Source organism: Lonchura striata, chromosome 19 (assembly GCF_050655825.1).
Source record: "Lonchura striata isolate lonStrDom1 chromosome 19, ASM5065582v1, whole genome shotgun sequence".
Taxonomy (NCBI): Eukaryota; Metazoa; Chordata; class Aves; order Passeriformes; family Estrildidae; genus Lonchura; species Lonchura striata.
Genome location: NC_140721.1, coordinates 2,318,777 through 2,344,803, shown reverse-complemented (window position 1 = coordinate 2,344,803; position 26,027 = coordinate 2,318,777). Strand labels below are relative to the sequence as shown.

Genomic DNA, 26,027 nt, shown 5'->3' with positions numbered 1-26,027 from the left:
GCTGATGCTGAAATGGGAGATGAACTGGTTCAAACTGTGCAGACAAAATTGATTAAAATGTAGTGTTATTTTATTATTGCCTCACTGTAAAATATTATCATTAAAATGTTCTATCAATAATTTGAATCACCAAGCATTTTAAAAATAAGTCTTTGAGCAACCATCCAGAAATGTGTGAGGGGTCTCCTCAGATGATATCCTCATACATTACCTAGTCAGAATTAAAAGAAAGAAGGCATTAAGGAAGATCTTTTTTTAAGCACGTGCCTTACAGCTTTTTCACAAAGTAGAAGCCTTCTAAATCTCTATTTTGAATTACTGAAGAAATATTTACTGAGTTATACATTCAAATTTAAAATTTAAAACTACTAAGATCATTCATCCTGTTAAAAAAACAGAACTAAAGAAAAATAATTATATTAGCTTTTTTGAAGTTATATTTTAATTGTTTTTTCCTCTACTGTGGAGATTTAAGAGGAGCTCATCCATACATGAATGGTTGAGCTCAGCAAACTCCCAAGACATTTAGTCTGTATATTAAACATTTTTGAAGAAAGGAAAAACACAGGAAGGACTCGAGAGAGCCCATGGTAAGGGAGAAAATGGCATTTAGTAACAGATGCAAAGTCCAAATACTGTCAATTTGTAGGGAATTACTTGAGTGGCAGCAGTTGTGTCACAATACAGAAACATGGGTTGGAAGTTGAAGAAGTTTGCAATCAGCTGCTCCAACTACAAGCAAGAAGTGACTGCACTTGTTTAGGAAAAAACAGATTAAAGAGCACCCTCTGTGAACCCACTGGGATCCGATGGCTTTAAGCGTCCTTAAGAAAAGAGAACAGCTTCAATCATCCTGATATTTCTGCTTTTCTATGTCCTTTAAATCCTTCCTACACTACAGAACACAGGAATAACCCTAAAACATATAAGAAAAGAAAATATAATCCTCAACTGCTCTCCGGGTCTGTCACATTGATTTATAACAGTTATTTCTAAGACAGACAAAAACACACAGATGCAAACAATTACTCTATTTTTGTAGGCAACAAGTGAGGTGGGTGGTAACTGAGAAATTTTGAAAAATCCTGTCACAATATTCCGTTTTTTTCTGAAGTAACCCTCAGCACACAACAAACGCTCGCCACATCAGAGACTTTCCAGGGCCTGAAGGGCCACTTTGATTCCAGACCGCTGCAGGCATTAGTGGGGACGTAATTAGGGTAAAAAGTTCAACCACAGCTCCATGTCTAGAGTGCTGCCAGAAATAAATTTCCTCTCATTCACTGGTTTCTACTGTACCCTCCCTGCGAAACATATTGAAAACACATTTATCTTTGTAGAGTTTGTTCCTCTTCTAATTAACTTTATAGCGTTTACAGTATTTAATAATTTAAAGTGGAATTTAAAGTGGCCCTGGAAGTGGCAGCCCTGCCTGTAATGGTGCTGTGCATTATCTTTTCCCTGTGGTGCTTCTTTTGACAAGTTACTGGGGGCAGCTTTGTGCTCCAGCTGGTTTGATCTGGACTTCCTTCCCTCCATCCTTCCCATCCCTCCATCCCCTCCCTGCATCACTACACACAAAGGGGGTGGAACAGCAGTAAAACAAAACTGTGCCTCAGCTCAGAAATCTGCTGTCCCAAACCTCCACTGCAACCCAAGGATGCCTTGGAAAAGGTTTATCTTTTTACAGCTCCATAAATCAAACCTCCAGAAGGTCAAAACTACCCGTGGTTCTCACCAGCTGGTCAAGGTTTGACCCCAAATACTCATTTTCTCCCAGTTTTGATCCAAGATTAACAGTTTATTATAGTTCAAAGGTTATTTCTTGCTCTAGGTTCACCGAGACAAACATTTGGAGTATCAGAGGAACGCCAGAGCTTTCGTGCCCTTGGTATTTACACATGGAAACACCACCTTATTCCATTAAAGCTCCAACACCTGGCATTGGAATCTATGATAAAATTCACAGAATTACCAGCAAACATCACTTCAACATTACAAAAAAAGTACATTTTTATAATGACAGAATCAACGTACAGGAAAAAATGCTGGGATCTGAAGAGATCTTTATAAAATGGAGATTCTATATTTAGCACATAACAACCCCTTCCAGCATCACTAAAAAAAGTTTAAACTACTTTATTCCTGCCTCTCTCAGGATCTTAAAAGCTACCACATAACCTGCTAAGGCTAAACTGAATTTTCCTAAAAGAAATCAGAGAGGAAAATGTTTTTCATCTGCTGGAAGGGAAGGAAGTCTTTGCAAGGCAGCTGACACCACACAGCTCTGCAGTTAATGAGGCTTTGCAGTTATGCAGCAGCACAGAAAGCTCTGGGACTCAGATCCCCAAAGGTAACAGAAGTGAGAGAGTTTTGACCAACTTTAGAGGTCCTACTGTACTTTTTCAGAACATAATAATTAAATAAAATTTGCTTTCTAGGCTTGAGAGTCCTCCCAAAATCTGAGTTTTGCACAGTCTTCAATAAAAGCACAAATACTTCACAAACTTCATGAAAATCTATTACAGAGTGCCCAACACAACTGAAAACCACAACCATCTGGCCCAGACCATTTTTCTGTGTGATTTCAGAAAACAAACTGCATTTTCTACTTGCAGCGACCACACCCTTTGCACAGCCTACGGCAGAGCTGAGCCAGGTGAGTCCTCACCATCACCACTAGGAAAAAAACAGAGGAAATTTCTAAAATTTCAGGGCATTCCAGAAGAGCTCCCCTGAGCAGTGTCTGGGAACAAAAACTTCATTCACCAGAGCTCATTTCCTCCTCTTGGGTGATCCTTGCAGGAGCTTTGCTGTTTGTGGCTGACAAATCATTTCCCAGCCAGCTCATCTGAAGCATTAAAAGCTTCAGACACTTGGAGTGGACACTGGATTTTAGCACTACCCAGTGATCTGCCAGACCCAGACCAGGCTCACATGACTCTGAAATATTAATTGAGAAAATATTAACGCTTTAATTGTGCTGTTACTCATGCGAAGCTGCTTCCTAAACTTGAGCACTCCCATAAACACATTCCTGAGCTGAAGTTGGGTTCAGGTTAGCAGGATTTAATTTAATTAATTTAATATACAGTAGCCATGAGAATAAAGCACACGCTTCCTGAAAATCTGCTGTCAATTGATTTGCCTTGTAAACAGATCAGCAGGGGAAAAAAAAATGCTGGCTAGCCAAAGTTACACATTTTGTTTGCTCCAACTACTCCTCCTTCTTTAATTTACCCTAATTTCCTCTCTCCTCCCATGATTAATAAAGATTACCTCTTGCTTCTCATGCCCTTGAACGACCTCCATCCAATTCTTCAAGTCATCCAAAATTTTCCACCACTGGATATCATCAAATTAATTCACCTTTCAAAAAATACAAGCTGGAAAGCCAGCACAGGCTAGACACTGCTGAAGGAGCCACTGCCTGTGCTCCTGCACTCTTCCTAAAGGCCTCACTCTTACATTTTAATAATCTATTACTGATTGTTTAATTAGTTGCACCTGCATCGTTAGCTGATCATCATACTTGCCCATCTAAGAATCTGGCATCACCTGCTAACCTTTTAGCAAAATGATTTGGTAATTTAGACACAGGTCAAGGGAACCAAAATTTCAAATGCTTTTTATAAGGGTGGCTTAGAGATGCAGAACGGGAGAAAGGCTTTAGAAGAGCAGGCAGTGACAGCACAAGGGCTCTGCCTTCCCTGCCCTCTGCTCCTTCATGTGCTTTTATTTCCCTCCTGGAATGGGCATTTTGATTATTTTCAGCTTTTTTGTTACCTATATTATCTACTGAGGGGCAAATTTGCAATCTCTCCATTTATTCTCAACTGGTTTTGTAATAATCTGAAATAAAACAGAATTATCCTGGTCGGTTTCCCTTTAAACTTCTCCGTTACTTAAACTGAAGTATTTATTTAACATTTACATTTGAACAGAATGAAAGTAATGTATTTTGGACCTCTCTGGTGTATTTGAAAGTGCTTTTACAGATCCAGTCTGTTCCAAACTATGGCTTCAATAGCCCATGTGGGGAAAATAGGGATATCTTAATGTTTCACCACCTAGGAAATGCATTAATATGCACCAAACCCATCAATTAATTTTGTGTGCGTATAAAGATTTGTTTGTCTTATCACCAGGAATAAGCAGGCATGTCTTTACAACCCTCCACAACCCCAAAATTTAGTCAGATATTCTTTCTTTTTTGGCTTTCCTTTTAATTTGCAGATCTTGTAATCTAAGACTGAAGTTGACTGAACCAACCAGCAGAGAAATACCAGCCAAAAACCACAATCTGTTTCCCATTTCTGTGTCAGGACTGCATCTTTCAGGGGGCTGTGAAAACAATTGTTGTGAAAAGATTATACAGTGAATTATTGACTGGTTTGGGTTGGAAGGGGACCCTTAAAGATCATCCAGGCCAACCCCCCTGTGAAACATTTCAGTCATTTTACTAGCTGGAAAAATGGGACTTTTAAAATACAAAAATGTGTGTACCAGAAAATCAGATATAAGACAAAAGTTCCATCTTGTTGATGAGTATGAAATGATCATATACAAGAATAGAAAACAAAATCTATTATCAGAAAATTCACCTGGGATATTAATTAATAATTACAACAACAAAAAAAATATTTGGAAATTACAATATTATGGTGCTGAAAACACATAAGGGGCTTTTTTTTTTTTTTTTTTTTTTTTTTTAAGAAAGCAGAAACTGCCCAGAATCTTTGAATTATTTTCCATTATTTTTCCTTAACTGAGGAATACAGTAGCACAATGAAAATGAAAATAATTATCTTCAGGGTTTGGTCATTTCTCAGGTATCTCAGCTTCTAAAACAAGACTGGAAGGAAGATTTTTACTAAACCAACATATCCTTTAGATATATAAATACACTTTTGGATAAGAACAGAGCAGTATTTGCACCTCTAATTTATAAGTAGTTAAACTTACAGGGCGGGGAAGAAAAGGGAGAAAAATCACCATAAACTGTTTTTTGCAAGTTATAAATGCATAAAGAAAAAAAAAATCACTTCTCTGCCTTATGTGGATTCTAATTCAAACATTTAAGGCAGGTAACATTAATATTGCAATTTAGCACAGTAATAACAGAGAAAGGTAAAGATTTGACAGTTCTTCCTTGACACACACGGTGATTAAATTCTTAATTGAAAAAGGTGTGGCACAGAATTAGTCTTACAACTGTAAGAAGATTTACTTCAACTGCTCAGTCATTAAATGGCTGTGTAGAGGATTACTCCTGAAAAGCAAATATTTTCCTGTAGGTAGAGATATAAATCCTGTGCATTGTCTGAATCAAACATAAAATATCTCAAGGGCCTCTTTTATAAGAGCAGTAATACAACAATTCTGGAGAGAGCACAAAACAGGACTGTAAACTGATTTTTTGTAACTCAAGGAAGGAGGTTTAACATGTATTTTGCTAATAAACAGTGTGTGGCTGCAACAATGAAATGCTTGGTATTTGTAATTCATTTGCTGCTTGAAAAATTACTTTTTAAGACACAGAGATTGCTTTAGACACTTCACAATAATAATTCTGACCTGGATTAATATCAGAAAAGGTTAATCATAAAGTTGTGATTCCACTGAGAATAAAATAAACTTAAAATACCTCTTTATTTTATATCAAGAGTCTCTTTTTTATTCCTTTCCAAAAGCTTAAGTCATAGGAAAATATATGTTGGCACACCAAAAAAAATAGTTTCAAGCCACATCCCAGTGTTATCCCATGAAGAAAAAAGGAACAAAACTTTAAAGATGTCATCTGCTGGGCTTTTCAGATGGCAATACAATTTATATATTCCTTTTATCCACAAAAAACATTCTTACCCAGAAGATCCAATGCTTTTGCATACACCAAGCAGAGGCCTCTTCTCAGCAAAATTATCACATTTCTGAGCACCTGGCAAGAGGGAAAACAAAAGGAAAGAAAAAGCAAATCACCACGTATTGTTTGTACAGTTTCCAAGTTCAGGTTGGGGCCCAGTATATTGAATATAACACAGAACTCGCAGCTTGTGCAAGATAAGGGACAGAAATTCAAATTACAGGCAGAGCTGTGACAGAGATGAGAATGAGAAACAACACAAGCAGCAAAAGGTGGCCAGGCTTTGGGATGATTTTCTGTTCATCCCACTTGGGGCTGGGATTCTGTGACTGCACCAAGTGGTTCTTGCTCATTTTTCATTGTTTTTATGAAGTTCTTTGCAGCTCTGCCTGGGCTCACATCTTGATTTCTACTTTGTAAAAGTGGAAGCCAGGAGTGCCAACCTCAGAGCTATTGAGTTTTTTAAATTTGGAAAAAAAACCCAAAAAACCTCACTCCTGCTTGTGAACAATGTTTAACTGAATTCCAGGGTATGTTTCTACCCCATTTAAATAACAACCAGTACCACCACTACTAACTTTCCTCCATTTTCTTTCAACCTTTGCCTTTTTAATGATCTATCTATAGATCTGCACATGTGTAGTGAATAATGGAAATTTTTTTTCTCCATTATACACCAAACCCTTTGATCTCTAAAGAATATTAGTGATATAGTCTGCTCAAAATTTATATCTTGAATACTACTGTACAAAACTAAATCATTTATTCAGAAAGGCACAACAATTAACAATATAGAGTTTGACATAGCAGACTGTTAATTATTAATGACTCAGGTACATGCATTTAATTTGTAACAAACACTGTTCAGTCCTCTCATCTGTACAAGGAAAAATCTTCCCTCCTACACCTTTGGGTATTTAAAAAGTCAAATGGGTCACATCAATAACTCCACCATCAACAATAGCTTTACAAATAACCTAAACCAGCCAGATGTATTTTTCTTTTATTCCTATTATTTCAAGCTCTTTGGTGAGTCAAACCTGTACTGTATGTACTGACCTGTAAATTGATAAATGAAACATAAAAGTCTTCTTAAGAGTCTGGCAGCCCATTTGTTTCCTTCAATGCAGGTACCAGATGAATTCCATTTGTTCTGTTCCCAGCACTGAGGGTGAAATGCTGACTACCAGGATTTCACTACTTCAGGATTTCACCTGAAGTATTTAACTCGACTTTTTTCCTTCTTTTCTCACTAGGATGTATTAGAGACACAAATTCAGATGTTTCTTTATGGTCTAATTTAATGACCAGGAAGGGGAAAGAAAGAGGAAAAACGTGGGGGGGAATCCAGGGAATCAAGTGCCCCAAAAATCAAAAGCAATGCCAGATTTAATACCCACGGCACAGATTTGCAAAATTTCTGTGATAGGTGCTTAAACTTCTGATTTCTGTCTATAATGATTCCAATCCCTCAATTTTAAAAAATCCATTTTCTGCTTCAATACTTTCCGAATGTAAATATTAATAGTGCAGGAAAGGATCATTACTGGGAGGCCTCTGAGGGCATTAAATCAGGTTAATAGCTGTCCCATCCACGAGATTGCACAGAGTGACATGTGTTGGGCTCTAATGGAGCAGGAGCTTCTCCCAGGTCTGGGGTGGCATTTAATCTCCCAAGTTCTGCTGGATTAATTTTCATTTGTAAAATTGTGTTTATTTGCATGTGTGAGGCGCTGACGTTGCACACACCTGCTGCACACACAGTGTTTAACAAAATTGAAATGAAAAACAGCTCTCTAAATCCCCCCAAATACAAAAAGTATTGAAATCCTGTTGCAAAGTCTTTTTCTTAAACTCCTTTTATTCTAAATCCTTTTAACTCTGTCATATAACACTACAGCATTTATAAAATGCTGGAAATCCTGACAAATCACACAATTAAAGTAATGAAAACTGCCCTTCCTGCCAACAAGGCACCACCTTATCTACAGCTCCATTTAGCTAAATGATAGGTTTGGTTTTTAAAAAACCTAACTTCAGTTAGTGTGCTTAAAATTGAAAAAAAAAAAAAAGAGGGGGAAAAAAAATCTCTCTGTGGCTAAATGAAATTTCATACAAATCAACATTTAGAAGTTTATGAAGTCAAAAGGTTACCCACACTAAACTCAAAGCAGCTTAGACCCTGTCCTGCTGATGAAACTGTCAATAGGGACCTCAGGGTTTGGCTAAGGCTTCTCAATAATGCCAATAAAAATAGTGACAACACCACCAAAAGCAGCACATCTTTGTGCAGAATACAAGTGGAAGCCAGTGGATGTCACAGGAGCTCAAAGGCTGCTCAGAAGTCTGGAAATGCCCCTGGTTTCCCAGCAGGAGGAAACGTGCTGGATGAATTTCACACTCTGACCTATTTAGCAGTGGTCAGAGGCACCATGGAGTGGATTTTCCTGGTGTGTAATTCCACTGATCAGTCCCATTTCATAATGAGTGCTGCTCCTGCTCCACTAAACTCCTCTCATTTCCATCTTTTCCTTGGAAATCTTGTGGCACTTGTGGTCCTGCAGCAGCCCAGCAGTACCTGGGAATGCCCCAGGCTGGAATTCCCTCTCAGCCCAGCTGGGAGAAAGTTTCAGGTGCACTGCTCTAGAGCATCAAAACCAATTAAATAGTTATTTTATTTCATGTATGATGTTATGAGGAAACACAGGTCAGCCCAAAGCTTCAAAGAAATTGGGATTTTACAGAAAAATTCTCCCCTGTAATGTCTCTAAAAGAGCCTTACTTGGAGAATTCCAGTCTGTAATTTCTATAATCCACAGACATTCCCACTCATTATCCCAAAACCCCCATGGAACAGTGGGAGAACAGCAAAACTCAGACACACACCTGCACAACCACCCCCAACCTTGCTTGTCCATCGGGCAGGGCCAGCCCCACCACACAGAACCTGGGATTATTTTGGCCTTTGGGGATTTCAAACCACTGAACCACCCAAGTGGCTGAACATACACAAACCTCAAATCTGTCTTCCTTTAGAAAGCAACCTAAATATTAGAGCTCTTTAAGTGTACCTGCACATAAACCTGAGTCAGCTTTTGAGGTTCAAATCTTAATTTTACCAACATCAAAGATGGGAGCAGTGGAGAACAGGGATAAATCTGCTGCAATATTTCAACTCTCAATGGTTTTAGTACCTCTAAATTCTTTTTATTTCCTTTTTCCCCCCCTTATAAGTCAACTTGAGTGAACAGTCAAATTCACTGAGAGATGTAGGGCTATTATATCCTCTTTCTGCAAGCAACATAATCTAGAAAATGGCAATAAATTAATTCAGCTCGCTGGAGGAATTTATTTTCATAATGCTGAAACATGGAAATAGGTTTTACAGACAACCACTGATCTAAACTTCACCACACCAGCCTGTCACCCCTCTGAGCAGGAATTGCCACACACAGAGCTGCTCCCCTGCCTTTCTGAGTTTCCTGAATGATTTTTAAACTGTGCAGCTCTGCCTTGACAAATGGGACAGCAGAAGGCAAAGCAGGTATTTGGCCAGGGGCTTGTAAAATGACCTGGGGTAAGTAATAAAAAATGGGAGATTGTAGCATTGACTTCCTTCAGAAAGCATCAATATTCTGATTTTGTAGGTGAAAGAACAAAGGTAACTGAAATAAATGTATCACTGCCTCAGCACTGACAGAAAATCCAGAGCTGGACACATGGAAACAACCCTAACCCCAGCCCAGCACCCAAATCTGGAAGTGGAGAAGAGCCAAGGATGGCTCAGAGGTTTTACAGCTCAGAATTCCTGTCCCTAAGACTGCCAGAGTCCAGACTGAGATGTTCTCATAGTCTAAATATGAGCTCTGCAAGCCCAAAATTTGGTCACAGTGCAACCCCTCAGTCCCCAAAAGGCCCTGTACATTCCAAACTGCACGGAGTAATTAAAGCCCTGCCTACTGAAGGCCCTGCTGAAGGTAGGTATGACCTGACCACGGAGACGAGTTGATATCTGGAGGGTTTAACATTATTTACAGAAATCCCTCCATTTCTCATGGCCATCTGCTCCGGGCTGCAGAGCAGGACATCACAGTGACATGCAGTGACAGGACATCACAGTGATGCTGCAGAGCTGGCCCAGCCCAGGCTGGTGGCCCAGAGCAGAGCTGGCCCAGCCCAGGCTGGTGGCCCAGAGCAGAGCAGAACTGTCCCAGCTCACTTTGGTGGCCCAGAGCAGAGAAGGGCTGGCCCAGCCCAGGCTGGTGGCCCAGAGCAGAGCTGGCCCAGCCCAGGCTGGTGGATCAGAGTAGAGCTGGCCCAGCTCAGGTTGGTGGCACACAGCAGAGCAGAACTGTCCCAGCTCACTTTGGTGGCCCAGAGCAGAGCAGAGCTGGCCCAGCTCACTTTGGTGGCCCAGAGCAGAGCAGAACTGTCCCAGCTCACTTTGGTGGCCCAGAGCAGAGCAGAGCTGGCCCAGCTCACTTTGGTGGCCCAGAGCAGAGCTGGCCCAGCCCAGGCTGGTGGCCCAGAGCAGAGCAGAGCTGGCCCAGCTCACTTTGGTGGCCCAGAGCAGAGCTGGTCCAGCCCAGGCTGGTGGCCCAGAGCAGAGCAGAGCTGGCCCAGCTCACTTTGGTGGCCCAGAGCAGAGCTGGCCCAGCCCAGGCTGGTGGCCCAGAGCAGAGCACAGGTGCCAGTCCCAGTTCCAGGAGCTGCCCAGCCCCTGAGCTACCAAACCTGCCCAGGCTCCTGCTGCCAGCAGCACCAGGAGCTGCTGGAGGAGATGCCCTGCATGAAATAATCTCTCTGAAACAAGGCTTCATTATGCCACCAGACACACCACGAGGCAGAGGATCTAACATCAAAGGGCTGCAGTTTTTTAATGAAATAGTTGACAAACTATTAAGTTCTGCTGCTGTAAAGTCACCAAGTTAAAGGCATGAGCTTTCCTTTCACACCTGGGAATGAGCTGCTTATCACCAGCTCAAATCTGTTTCTAGGAACGTGCCAAATCCATCCACCAAGAGACTCCTATTTTCAATAATTCCCTTTTTACAGCTTTACAGTAAAACAGTGTTTGAGCCTGCTGATGGTAATCAGCTTCTCCTTTACAAATTCCTTTTATTTAGCTCAGAATCATTAAAGCTCATGAGTTAGTTATCTAAGGCCTCTTATTACAGCTTTACTTTTATCTGATTCCAGATACTGGTCAATGATACATTCATGTACTTTTAATCAAAGATTTATTTAAACCAAGCCATGTAAAAAGAGACCAAAACATGTTTTTAAAAGGTTTGGTTTAATTTAATATGAGCTAATTTGAATAGTTTTCTAATGTAACAACTATCATTGTCAGATGCTAAATGTATGGAATTTAGGGGCAGAAAGACAGTAACTGCTTGAAGGAGTTCATGAGTGTGATTTACTTGATTGAAAAATCAAAAACCTGTTTTAATACCAGAAAAACAGAACTCCCAGGTTCTTCAATTAATTTACTTCATTTTCATTTCCACTTCTCTTTCTCCTTTTTTTTTTTTCCCTTCTGGAGAGGAAGGGGCACAGGCATCCATTACTCAATGACACACAAAATAGCAAGAGAGCAACTCGTTGGGAATTTTGCAGGGTTCCAGTAATGGAATAAAGGAACAACAGGCTTGGGAAGTATTTTATTCTAAGTTAGTTTAACCTGTAATAGTTACACAGCCACATATACTTTGCATATTCCTCTGCTCAGGAAATCACAAAAAAATTTATAATATGTCCATTAAACATTCTTCATTTACTTTCTTTGAAACACACAAAATCAGTTCAATTTACTATTAATAATTTAAATAATAAGATTTTAGGCTGTATTTCTTGAGCTCATTAATTAATTCATAAAATATTACTAGAAATGCTAAATCAGCATAATCCCCAAACACCTTGGTCTAATTCTTTTCATCCACAAAGTAAAACACCAATTTAATTTAAAACCAAACAGTTCAGAAATTAGATTGCGTTTGGATGGAATTTTTTTAGAGGAATTTGCTTGTTTATGCACAGTTGCTCAGATTTTGCAGCAAGTTCTTCTCAGGGTTAACTCAACTTCTGGAAGAATCCTAAATCCTAAATTAAATTAACATTCAATAATGTTAAATTAAGCAGCTGGGTTTAGAATTTGAGAAAACAATATTTAAGCAGCGGCAGAGAGGAGCTGCACTCAAAGAATGATAAAATTCAAACCACTGAAAGGGTCAAAGTGAGTAAAATTAATGTAAAGTAAGGTGAAATGGAAGAAGCAGGAGTCAGTGCTGCCCCAAAAAGCAGATTGTGTAGTTTTGTTGGTTGAACAGGAGTGGAAGGGCAGCCTTTTTAACCGAAAGGGTTCAGGTGGGTGCTGCTGTTTGGGGGTACTCACTGATCTGAGGAGCTGGCAGGATCCGAGCCGCTCGAACCGGCCCGTGGCGCACCGAGAACAGCTCCTGAGCCTCCCCACTGATCTGCAGAAAGGCAAAAAACACATTCACACTTGCAAAAATACAGCTGCTCAACAGCCAAGAAGGCAGGGAGAAAGGCATTTTAGGGAGCTACATTGGTGAGACTCTGCCTAAGCAACCACTGCCATTTCTCTAATTAAAAATATACATTAGAAGTCTTGAATGAACTGCTCACGACCACACAGCTTTTGGAAGAAGCGAGGCTTGAAGCTGACTAAAAGTCACAAAAATTTATCCCACATTTCACATGGTTCTAAAGGAAAATGCCAGCTCACCAGAAATCAATCAAGAGTGGCAATATGGATGGAAAAAGATGGGAGAATTTCATATAATGGTTCATTTCGAACTCAGCAGGTGTGAAAACCATGTTTAAAAATTGGTGGTCAAGCTACTTAAGCCTGTCACTGATGGCAATGTTGAAAAGATTAAACCAGAAGCAGTTAAGATGAATTTCCAGACTTCCTGCAATGGTCACTCAATGTATTTTCATAACTGCCTGGAAATGGATCCGATATGGAATGTCAAACTCCAGGAAAATGGCAAACATTATGAAGCTCATTTCCAACTAACCAACAACTTAAAACAGATGTAATGAGCCCCAGAACACAGCCAAGGCTGGCATAAAGTTTTGCCAAACAAGCAGCTTACAATATCAGAAGAGAACATGATTTGGAATAAGGTTCTTAGGAATCAATAAACTATAAATTCAAGTGAATTTTTGGAAATGTCATTTTATGGTTGTTTCCATTTCTTTCTGCACTTCATCTCACACGTCCAAAAACTTAAAATACTCCTACTGTTTGACCAGCAAATCCCAAGTACAGTACTCCAGGCTCTCAGCTTACATCCACTCTTGCCTGGTTATTTATTATCACTGCTCTGGGTCATGAGGGAGAATGAAACCCACCTCATGAAGCACAATTATAAATAAAATTACTTTGAAAATACCATTTACTACAGAGCTAACCCACCATTCTGCATACAGTACAGAGAACTGCTGCTTCTCCCTGTTAAGCCTGGAATTGCACACAAGCTACACCTAAGTGGGGAAATTAACATTTTAACCCATTTTAGCCTAGCAGTTTATCAATTAAAATCACTGTTAATAACACCAACTCACTAATTGTGAGTTAAAAGTTGATGGCTTTTAACTGATCATGAGCTTGGAGTGCAGTGTTGGGAAAAAAAAACACCTCTGGATGAAAACATCTGTATCCAGAAAAAACAGCTCAGGAAAATGTAGAGCACAGCTAAGCAGAAAATGAGGAAAATTAAGGAGGGGCAGAGTAATAAAGAGATTTAAAAAATTAAGACAGCAGCACGTTTTCTGTCCACTGGAACACAGCAGCTCTATGAAAAGGGAAAGGAGGAAATGGAAAAGAAGAAAAACAGAAGGTTTGGGAACTATTATTATTGGCAATTAAAGATTTTTCCCCCAAACCATGAAAATGCTGTTTCACACGTGCATGCACATCTCTGGCTAGGAATGAAAACAAGAGGGAAAGGAACCAGCACAACAAAGGTATGGAAGGAGTGATTCCCATAAAATATCCCAAGCAGCTCCGACACCTCCTTCTCCTTTTTAACCCTGCCAGCACACCAGCCCCAGCCCCAGCCTGCTTCAAACAAAGTTCCAGTCCCCAAAGGAAGACACACTGAGAATGCCAAACCTCCTCAACTCAGGTTCTGCTCTTACATATCCTGAACTCCAGCAGAATGTTTATCCAGCCTGGGGTGCCAAGACCTGGTAGAGCTTAAACCTGAGACTAGCAAAGAAAAGCTTGGAAATGTCCAAATACAAATGAAGTTTATTTGTAGTGAAGCATTTAGCGTGGAAATCTCAGCCCAGCTCTCCTCATGCATATAATGCTACTGTAACTTTTGAATAATTAATAGTCATTATTTAAAGATAATTTATTATTTCATACTGGGGGGAAATTACAGAAAGTAAGGTTAAATGGATTAACAAAAAGCACAGGATCCAACAGTGACTAAAATGAGATTAAAGGTATTTAGCCCCTGTTTTGAGACCACTGTAGGTTAACAGGTCCTTTGCTCAGTCCCTGCAGCATTCTAAATCATGGAATGGTTTGGGTTCAGCCTCTACAGCTCAAGTGCTCAGCACTTGTTGACTCCTGGGATCTAAAAAAGATCAAATTTTAAGATACATCCCCACTGGAGGCTTTGTAATGAAAATACAAGATGCCACCCAACCACCATCATCTCACTTGTAAAGAAAATTCAAATTCTCTAACAGGCACAAAATAAAGTTTCCAAAAAATCTGGATGTGACAGTACAACACTGATCACATTAAAACACTAATATTTAATCTAGCATAGTTTCATAAAGTAACAGCTTTTTCAGGGGATTTGTGTGTCTTTAACTGTCCTGCTGAGACAGGGACTCATGGAAGACATTGCATCTTGTGTCTGCCATGAATTAATAAGAGCTTGGTTGTTCCTTGGTTTGCTTGGCACTGAAAAATACATCAGGGCTTCGAGTTCAAGGTTTTCTTTGAATTCCAGTGAACTCCTTTCAAACACCACCACCACCAGCAGAAGCGTCTTATTTTGTTTGCAGTTCTTATAAAACCCTGAATTAAGTGTGGTTAATGCTAATGCCCTTCATTTATTGATGGATAAAACTTTATTGCTATTATTTTATCTATGGACAAAACTTTTTAGCTATGGAAAAACACAGCTTCAATCTGCCTGCAAGCTCCCCCTTGGAGGGACAGAGATTGTGTGGCCTGATCTTCTGCCACTCCAGTGCTCATCCCCTGTGAAGGGGACACCCAGTGGGAGCAGAAGCTGCCCACTGAGGGGACAGGGGGTCAGCCCCCATCCCATTCCCAGTCCCTGGAGCTCCACAGTCTCACATGCACAGACAAAATATAAATAGAGTCATGAATTGAAAACAGAGCTCGAAATTCTTCAAAAAGCACCTGTGAGAAACGAGGCTGTGGCTGCCATTTTGGATTGGATCCAGCTAAGTAGCAAGTCCCCGTGGCAGCTCTCAGAGCTCTTAAAAGTTTTTCTTTCCCATTCCAAAAGCCAAGAATATTTCCAAACAGGTTTCAAGAATTGGATATTAAGCTGTAAAAGCAGCTTCAGGTACTCGTTGCAGGGAAGAGGGAATCCAAAATGATGGCTCCAAGCTGCTCTGGTAGAACATCTCAGCTTTCCCAAAACCTGGGATCAACCACAACCCCCAGACCTACAGGGAAGGCTGGAAGCAAAGGATTCAAATCCCCCAAAATAGTCCTCATTGAAGGAAGAAGAATCTTCTCCTCCACTTAAGAGATCTTGAGCTTAAAACATGAGAGCCCAGGAATCTGCAGCACTGGGTAATTTTTGAGGCATTGTTTGGAGCACACCAGTTTGCACCCATAAAAGAAAAGCTGAACAAAGGAAGTTTTGTTCACACCGAGGACAAGTAATAGTTTCCAACCAGAGAAAATGGTTTTCACATGGGGAAAAAAATTTAAAACAAAAAAAATAGCCAAACATACACCAAAGTGAAACGAAATGGAGTTTGGAACTCAATGCTTGAACTTCTGTGCAAATGTAGAAATGGAAACTGGGGAGTGTATGACAGGAAAAGGGAATGATCAGGAGTTGTTTTTATATATTCTGATGTATGTTTCATACATGAAGGTATCATGATATGATATTCTAATATGATAATAAGCAATTAATAGATACCACTACCAAATATTGCTGCATATGGGTTAAAGGCAACTTCCAGCCATGCTGCTGCTGAGAAAGTAAGGAAGGACTGGAAGGAAATGAACAAATTTTATCACTTTAGTTTAGAAATTCACTCAGCTTTTCCATTCAAAACAGATCAATGTAATTATCTAGAGATTGTAAGAGTTTAGGAATGTTACTCTGGTGGTGGACTGAGGATGAGGTTGCACCTAGTACTTTTAATTATGACACTGCTAATGGCATCAGATGTTTTATAAAACCACATTTCTTGCACATTGGTGATCTTCAGTGTAAAAAACCCAAAGTCTCATCAAATTATTTGCATAGATGTTCTGCAAAGTCCCCAGACGTTTTTCAGGGTCACTAGGTCAGGTCATTACTCCATTTTTCTGAGTGCTACATGCAAGTGGTTCCCTCTAGGAGGAGGTCTGGACAGAGGAAGGATTGCAGCTTGGGATGTGATAAGTTTGTTTTTTAATTGTCACAAGAACCAATACATTAAGATGATTTTTCTACTTCTGAAAAGAAGAAGAAAAGCCTACAATGAGAAATAAACAAAAAAAAAATATATATAAAACAGCCAATGTGCATTCCCTGAACAGGAACATCTAGAACAGAGACTTGGAAACCACATCAGGCAGAAACCAGTTCCAGTTGTCTCTGAAACATGAAACTGGGAGCAAGGCAAAAAACAAACTCCAAACAAAACACAGAACTCCACTGCACCATTATCAAACAGGAACTCCTCGTGTATTCCCAGATTCCTCCCCACTTAGCCAGGAGTATTTTAAACCCACTTTTAACCTTCCCACCCGCACTTGAGAGCAGAGATCAAAGCCAAGCCCTTTGGATGGACACCTTGTGCTGCACTTCCAAAGCCAGGCTGCCCCAACCACCACCCCGAGCCTTTGAAGCCGCCCTAATGGTATCTCCCATCCTGCAAATCCCACTTTGGTACTCCAAAGATCCTCCTCGGAGGAGATGTTAATGTGAAAGCACTCTCAGCTCGCAGAGACACAGCAGCGAGGTGTGGGCAAGGCCATGTAACACCATTAGCAGGAGTGTGGGCTTAGGAGCTGTCATAAACACTTCATAATCACTCACACACAACCCCTGCTGCCTGCAACACGTTATTAAGTGCTGAATAGAAGGCCAATTGTAGGAATAAAAAAGCACAATGCTACAGATAATGACTTTCCTGAGGAGATTTGCACATAAATGTCAGATTGTTGCTTTTGCAGATTAAGCTGGAGAAAGCAGGGTTGGTTGTTTTTTTTCCTTAGTTGGAATAACATTGCTTAATTACAAGCTAAATAGTCAGTGGGGCCAAGAAGGAAGGTTTGTGTAATAGCAGAGGGCACAAAAAAGTGTTGCCAAATAAGCTCTTAAATATTAAGTCAATCACATTGCTGCCAGGTTTTATTGTGCTCAGGCTAAGCAAGGGGGGGAAAACGCAAAGGAGAAGCAACAATGTGAAAAAAACCCTCAAGTTTATGAAAAAACCCTCCAGTTTATGTTCCCTCCAGATTTACAAATCCTGCTCTGGAAAGATGTTTAAAACTGATGTTAAAGATCATTTTTCTGTGAAAATCTGCACTAACAGAGGAGCCATTCCAACACTGACACTGGACTAACACCAAGTGTCCAGGTCCAAGCTGCACCTCCCTGGCTGTGCTCTCAGAATTTCACAGAACATACAAAAAAAAGGGCTGGCAAAATGATGCAATATCCCACAGCTGACATTCTGAAGGTGGATGTTAAAATATTTCCACATTTGGCATTTTCTCCATTTCACTGCACTTCCCTCCTGCTCATACTTCTGCAAAAGTTGAACTGCACTAAGAGAAGCTGTCCTGCAACTTAATTTTTGTTATTTTCCTGAAATAGCAAATACTACCAAAAGCTAGGAATGATGAAAAAGTGAAATACACTGAGGAAAAAAAAAAAAAAAAAAAAAGACAGTCTTGCTGTATGGTTCTACTAAAAAGAAGGCAAAATCAGGTATTCCATGGTCGAATTTGTGGTTCATTCAGACACAAAGAAAGAGGGAAAAAAAGAAAAAAAGAAAATGATAGAAAGAAAAAGGAAAACATCCATCCATGGCAACACATCTCTGTTTTTTTAGCAGAAAACACAGGTTCATTCGGATAACAACATTTCAGCTGGGTAAAATGAGGTGTTTTGTGAGGATACGTGAGCTCAAGGCGATGTGATGCTCAGGGTAAGTTAATTAATTAATTAATTGATTGATTGCGCTGGTGGTGCTGCCGCTCTTAGCTCGGTGTCCCAGCGCCCCCGTGTGGGCGGTTTGTGTAACGCACCACGAGAGAAAATCCCATTTTGGCTGAAATCTTCCCAAGTTTCAAAGTTCCTAAATTTTAACAAACAGTTCCAAAAGACTGAAATTTAGCGAAGTATATTAGGTCTCACTCCATTTCTGTTAAACATTCCTTCAAACGCAAAACCTCATCAGCTTTTCCTCATTTGTGCTAATGAGATGCAATCAAGAGGATAATAAGGTGCAATAAGGAAGGGGAAAAGCTCTACCACACCCATAAAACTCAATCAAACTGAACTTTTGCTGTAGAAATTAACATTATTTTCTAAGCTACTGGTATATAAACATATTTCCTACATAGCTAACCAGAAAGTTGTAAAATGTACATGTTTCTTTAAAAAAACAATGTATTTTACAAAAGGAAAAAAATCCATCCTTTCTGCTTTATTCTGAAGGATAAGGTGTTGTGAGCAATTTTGCTTTTTTAATTTCAGAATTTTATAAGCTACTGTATTCAACTTTATTCTCTCATTGTGAGAAATTTGGGGGAAATTCCCCAAATGAAGACCATGTGCCCCGTTAACCACTCTGCAACACAAACCAGGGGATGGGGATGAGAGCATGAAATCAAACCCATATGCCCACAGAGGCCTTCATAAAATTAAAATTGCAAATCATGTCCATGACAAACATGTGATTGTAAAATACTATTAATACTGTCATACTTGAGTTCCTGGGACAAACAAATCCTGTTGGGTGTTTTTTTAAACCCTTATCCTTTTCTGTTAAAAAACAAAATCCAGTTTTGTTTTGGGGCTACAAACACTGCTCCCAGTTAGAGTCTGGAAATGGACTTAGCAGGAATAATGTGTAAAAAAGCCCTCAAAAATCTGCAGGTACATGAACTGAAGTGTTTGAGCTGTGCTCAGGATTATCTGAAGATAACCACATTACACACAATCCGTATGACATTGATGGGAAGTGCTGGCTCTCTCCTATCCAATGGGAAAAATTCAAGGTAAAAGATTAAAGCTGGAACAGCAAATTGACAAAGAAAAGGAGAAGGAAGGAGGGGGTGAGCCCTGAACTCACAGGTATGCTCCAGACTTGCATCCCATCGCTGTAGCCAAGCAGCAGCAGCAGCGGGGGCTCGTTCCCAGTGCTGTGGATTTCATGGAATTCCATATTCCTGGATGTATCTGAAGGACATTTCAACAGCAAAGCCATTATTAGAAGTCAGGACCAAGCTCTCAGCAGCATTAGGTGGTGTTCCCTCAATTGCTAGAACTAAAAGCAACCAAAGTGCTTTATATTTTCATGCTGGAACAATACAGAAAAATATTATTTTATTATTTAAATAATCCTTTTTTTTTAAAGGAAGGTTAGGGATGGAGAGAGAACCTAAATCAGGGTTATCAAACTAGAAATTATCTATCAACTTCACGTGGCTTTATGGCCACCTCTGGCCAGTTAAGGTTTGTTTGCTTGTGGGTTTTCCCTCTATTTTTTATAAAATTTCAGGTATTTCTTTTTTAGGTTCATATAACAAAACTCTTTAGAGTATTCTTCAGAATCCTTTATGTTGTTTATTTATTTTATGCAGCCTGTTCTGACCTAACATTTATTTTATGCAGCATGTTCTAACTGAGCCTGGGAACATCTTTCACCAACCCAAATAAATCTTCTCTGTCTCTGATGCTTCCATGCTTTCAGTGAGCTTTGTTCATTCTCTCATGATTGAAAACATTTAAGAAAGGTTTTACTCAATAAAATCATAATGTTTATAATTATTCTATTACAGAGAAAGCTGACTGGAATTACTGCACATGGACCCAAAACTCCCAAGTACAAGTGAGAGAAAATGAAGGCATCAAAGGCATACCATTTAAATCAGCATTTTCAAATCTGACCCAGACAATTTTCTCTTTTTCTTCTGGTGGGGTTCCACTGTAGGCCTGGACAAAAAGCAAAAAGGGTTGAAACAAGGAAGATTTACAGTGGTTTTGTCCCCCTGTAAAAAGGAATTATATTAAAAACCACAAACATGATTCATGGAGCTTATTGTCACCAATATTCACACAACATAACCATGCTGAACATCACCCACTGATGTAGGAATGATAAAATATTTGGAACAATAAATCTTTTGGGGCAGGTAAGAAATGCCACGTGACTTAGAGTTGAGTTAATAAAATTAAATACAGTGGTTTCTACAATCTTTAACTTCAGCAGTGTTGGAGGTTCTCCATGAGGTGTTTTATCATTAAAATTCTCATTAATTCACTTAAAAGCTTTGCAAGCCAGACTGAGGAAAGAAAGAGACCTTTACTACACAGTTTATATTACTGACACCTTTCACTTCTGTTTGTGACAACTTTAATGCAGCCATTTTAAAGAGAATAAACTGCAATTCCATCAGAACAGATCCATGTTTCAGCCCTGTGTTCTACAGATTCCCATAAAAAGATGAGATACAAAAAGAAATTGTGGAGTGAGACTTGCAGTGTTTCCAGCCTGGAGGTTTTACAGTCCTCAGGAGAAGCTGTGGTAGCAGGAACGTGAGCACCAGCAGAAATACCCTCACCTCCAAATGAATTATACCAAAATGCTGAGCACTATTTGGGATTAAATATGAACACATCTTGTATAATCACTTCATACATGGCAGAAAAGCAATAACATGGACTAAAAATACAAATGTAAAGAGTAAGTGTGGGGTTTACTTTTCAAAACAAATCAAATTCCACACTTCCAAGGCAAGCTGATGTGTAAAATAAAACACAGACTGTATCCTTTAAGCAGAGGGGGGGAATGGGAGGCTGTGGAATGCAGCAATCTCTTCATTGAAACTTTAAATATGTTTCGTTTTAAACCGGAGTCCAAAATGCATTTCACAAATTGGTATTACTGAGGGCATTGTTTTTGTATTATTGCAGAATAAATGCACTGGGAATTCCTAAGAGGAAAATCAGGAGGAAACAGGACACTAAATAATTCCTTGGAATCAGAATCAGGAACATTTCCTGAAGCCACAATCAGCTGCAGTGCTCCTCCACCATGGACTACAGCTTCCCCAAAGAGGAAAACAAAATTAATTCCCTTCTGCTGCTGGGAGGCACATGGGCAACCACAAAGGGACCATTCCAGTGCCATATTTATTCTATATAAATATATTAAAATATATAGATACACACATAAAATTTATTTATTTATTTATTCATTAGATGAAGTAATAAATTTACAAAGCAGAGTGAAGATTCCCAACACTGCTTTTTTTGTCCACTGGAAAAAAGTAGTTTTAAAGATCCACACCCTACCTGTGGCACAACATCTTGGAGGAAGGTAACAACACTCTCCATGTACGACTGTTCCCTGGAAAACAGAAGGAGAATTTCAACCAAAGGAGCTCAGAAATGGCCATGAATTACTAAATTAGAACAGCAAAAGGAAGAATGGGCAACCTTTAGCACATAGGAGAACACTAAGCATGCAATGTAGGCTTAATTTTACTGCCAAATTCTGGTAATATAAATTGTGGCCTGTGAGTTATGAAATAAGAGTAATAAAAGTCTGTAAAAAAGCCAAGTGATACCTGCTGATGGAGTAACTGCTTAGGGGCAAAGTATAAAATCTAAATTCAAGGAATAAGCACATTCTCCACATCAGAGGGGCCAGAAGTGGTACAGGGATTTGGAAATCATTCCTCAGGATTTTTCTACTTGAATTGGCTCTTACAACATGAAAATGAGGATTTAAACAATGAGTGGAGCTTCCAGAGCTCCTGTGCATAATGGACAATGCTGGCAGTGCTCAGGGGCAGGGGATGGAATAAAATTTCCAGGCATTTCCAGCTAAGATTTTATAGCTTGGGAGGCTTATTCCCTGTTGGAAATTCATCAGCAGCATCGATTTGGGGAGGGTTTCTAGTGCAAGATACATTTGTTGGGGCAGAGTTAAAGCAATGCTCTGAGTAACCCAGCAGTGAGTGGCCTGTGTAAGTGCTGAGTAACCACAGCGTGGGCTGAGAGCAGCACACAGATGGTGCTGGAACCCTGCAGAAAGTTGGTGCTTTGTGCCACGAGGAACACTTGAGACACACTGGCAACAAGAGCTCCCTTCAGAAAGCCTGAGATTATCTAAGAAAAGCCTTCAGGTTTTCTTTAGGCAGCTCCAAAATTAACTTTTATGCTGCTGCAATTTTTCCTGTGACAACTCAAGATTTCTCATAGCAACAAAGGAGAATTTTAATTTAAACTTTACAATTTACTCTAAATTAGGCACTCTGGATGGCCAAAGGTGCTTTTTTCTGAAGCTGTGCAAGATTGTTTTAATAAAACCAGGTGTGTTTAGCACTGAAAATGCAGCACTCTGGAGAGTTTAGGACTACACACAACCATCCAGAAGATACTTGAACTCAAATGCTGCAACACCTCTTTGAAATAAATCAAAAAGATGAAGTTTTACATTCCAGAAAGCCTACTCCAGCCCATGACCAAACCAGCCATCCCAGGATTTCTGCATCCCAGATTGTCCCACTCAGCTTTAGGCTGAGGCCTCACAAACACTGTGGTTTCTTTTGTGCTGATTCTTCTCTGATTTATGTAGGTCACCCAAGCTGCCCCTGCACACCTTTATTAAATAAAATACCTGGCCACAGCTAGAGTATTAAATAGTGTCTGAAGCTGCCCTGGGAATGCCAACCAGCCAGAGTCATGCTGCCTTCATGGCTCAGCTCATGGAATGCACTTTTTTCCCCTCTCCCCAAGCACATCTTGAACCCAAGTCGATGTTTGGGAGGTGTTTTATTCAGTGTGTGTGCTCTAAATCTCTCCCAAAGTTGAAAAAATCCCAGGGAGATGCCTCTAAAGTGGTTAAAAACAACATAACCCACAAAAAAGCCCAATCTTGCTTTAATAATGATGTAGAAAGTTAATGCTGCTGAGTGCTCAGCACACACACATTCATCAAAAAGTGACATTTTTGAGGCACAAACAGGTACCTCAAGAACAAAACACCACGTTTAAAAAAATAACAGATAATCATCTTCAGAACAGATCAATTTTGTACAGTGCTTTTCTATTATAACACTTTTAAAGCATATTTTGAAGAAAATGTTGTTACAGAGAGGAAATGCATTTGTTGAGGAATTTTGCCACATTGAAAAACGGCTTCAAGACAAAGATCTAACACAACTTTCTGTGCTACAACAATCAGTTTCTTGTGCTCTTCAATGAAAAGGAAGTTTCTGAAAATACAGAGTTATCTCCAAGGGCACAGTAACACCCCCTGGAGTGGATATTTCCATACAGTGCCATTTTGCAGCAGTATAAACATCCCAAGGAAGAAAGAAAAATTGCTACAGAACTCTTTTAACAAAGACCATAAATCTTCTAGGCTGTCTTATAGCCAAAAAGCTTTTTTGCCATGAAACCACTGCCATGTGAACACAGTGAAAATCAGAATGCCCAGGCACAAAAAGTGTTTGGCAGGTGCTCTGACCAGAAGGATGGAGCTTCTTTCTTTTTCCTTGGTTTTGTTCTTTTAATAATTTTTTTTTTTTTTTAAATCCACAATTCTTCCTGGAGGACTTTAATGACAAGTTTTGTATGTTTTAATATATCCACTCCTGGGACAAGGTGTTGTTTAAAAGAAAGGATCACATGTGGAACATCCCTCTGGCCTAAGGAAGAAGTTGGCATCACTCTTCTACATTGCAATGTTTGTACAGCAAAATGGAGCAAACAACAACAAATATCTGCAGTAATTATCTTTTAAATACACAGCTTTGGTGTGCAACTGCAGAGGCTGGGGTCCCACTTAGGGAGACAGAAATGCCACGTGTTGACTTTATTGGACAACGCTCAACGCACCAAAACTGCAGCGTCAACACAAGCTGGCTCTGGGGGGGAAAAAACCCAAACCAGCTCGGGCTGGGCTCTTCCACAAGAAAACCAAAGCCTTTTCAGTAAGGACTGCTCTTCTAGAAGGTTCTTACGTGGCAGCTTGAGGGCGAACCACCACTCCTCCAGTGCAGCGACTGGGGCGGCGCGGGGACTCTGTCGCCATCGTTCCTGGGCACACGCCTGCAACAAACACAGACTTTTACTCACATTTCCACAGCACTGTTTGTCACACAAGTTCTTCATGTATTCTTCAAGGTGGTAAGAGAGGAATTTCACTCACACAGGCCTCTAGGCCTCTCTACAGCACTTTTTCTAATGAGGAAAAAGAAAATCATGCACCTAGCAGGAAACTTCTTCAGTTACTACAGCTTCTGGAATGTTTGTGAAAACAAAACAACAAACCCCACAGACCTGAATGATAAAAGTGGAAAATTATCTCAAACTGTACTAGATGATCTTCAAGGAGCCCTCCAACACAAACCAGTCTGTGATTCCATGATTAAAGATAGTGGTACGGGTGCACAGCTGTCATCACCATTACACCAACCCACTATTTCCTAATGGGCTGCTGTCTCAGCGAACAATTATATAAAAATAATGTGCAATCACAATTGCAGCGTACTGTACTCTTGAAAATATGGGTTACATTCCAGCTCACACGTTCTACTGCTTTGTATCAGCTTTTTGTGCCATTCTCAAGCTTTCCTTCACACTTCTGCTCTCCAGGGGAAAACTGTGTAACATTCCCAAAGGCAGAACGCACTTGAGGAGCGCCACAGATCCCAGCTCAGTTGCCCTGTGGTGTCCCGCCACCCCAAACCTGTTCACAAAGTAAAAGAAAAATCCAAATCCCCATCGTGGTATCACTTATCAGCATCATTCCGCGTCAGGCCAGACCCTGCAAGGGCCAGCCCATTGAGGGAGGCAGGATAACCACTCAGAAATTAGTTGCACAATAGTAATTAGTAACAAAACGATCCGCAACACAACAGCAGAGTGACACGGGCACGGAGGAGCCTTGAAAGGCGAAATGTCACGGAAAGGATGGAAGCACCCACGGACAGCCGGCCCTGCCGTGCCCTCAGTGCCAGCGCCCGGTGCCAGCGAGGGGAGGCGAGCACCGGGCAGCGCTCAGCTCCGGAGCCGGGCCTCGGCACCCCTCCGGAGCCCCGGCAGCGGCCGGGCCGGCCCGGGGCCCCTCCGCCGCCGCTATTGAGCAACTCCACAGCGAACCCCGCCACCTGCCCGCCCGCCCGGCGCGCGGGGCCGCGGCCTCCCGGAGCGCGCCCACCCCGCCGGCCGCCCCTCGCTCCACACCCCGCGCCCTCCGGCCGCCGCTGCCGGGGGTCTCCCAGGCCTCACGGGCCTGCCCTGCCCGCCGCCCCCCGCTGCCCGGCCCGGCCTCCCCGCGGGGCCGCTCCGAGCCGCCGCGGCGCTGCCCCGAGCGCGGCCCGGGCCGCCCTCACCTGCCGCGCTGCCGGCGCCACTGACACTGTTTGGGACCCCCCGGGCAATGACACCCAGCGCACCGCGCCCGCAGCCAATGGCAGCGCGCCGGGGGCGGGACGCGTCCCTCTCTCAGCCAATCGGCGGCCGCGCTGCCCGGCGGTGGGCGGGGCGCGGCGGGACGCGGCCGGGGCGGTGAGAGGCGGGCGGCGCTGCCCCCCCCCGCGCCAGCCGCGCGCCCCGCGGCTTTGTTTACATCGGGGATCTCGCGAGAGCCGCCGCGCGCCCGGGCCGGCCCCGCGCGCGTGGGGAGGGGAGGGGCGCGGCCCGCGCGCGGTGACGTCACTGGGCGG

General features: G+C 41.2%; 1 protein-coding gene across 15 annotated transcripts in view; it reads right to left on the bottom strand.

Annotated features, from left to right (window-relative positions):
- BCAS3 (BCAS3 microtubule associated cell migration factor) overlaps positions 1 to 25,832 on the bottom strand; it is a 298,450-nt gene extending 272,618 nt beyond the window's left edge. For all 15 annotated transcript variants that reach the window (XM_085557228.1, XM_077787569.2, XM_085557225.1 and 12 more), the window contains exons 1-7: positions 25,695 to 25,832; positions 24,321 to 24,408; positions 21,643 to 21,697; positions 20,208 to 20,280; positions 19,418 to 19,524; positions 12,258 to 12,339; positions 5,866 to 5,938 (exon numbers count right to left, since the gene is read on the bottom strand). In XM_085557228.1, the coding sequence (XP_085413354.1) occupies positions 5,866 to 5,938; positions 12,258 to 12,339; positions 19,418 to 19,524; positions 20,208 to 20,280; positions 21,643 to 21,697; positions 24,321 to 24,391 (461 nt within the window). In that variant the 5' untranslated portion in view covers positions 24,392 to 24,408; positions 25,695 to 25,832. The remainder of the gene's footprint in view (positions 1 to 5,865; positions 5,939 to 12,257; positions 12,340 to 19,417; positions 19,525 to 20,207; positions 20,281 to 21,642; positions 21,698 to 24,320; positions 24,409 to 25,694) is intronic.
- Between the last annotated feature and the right edge of the window lie 195 nt (positions 25,833 to 26,027).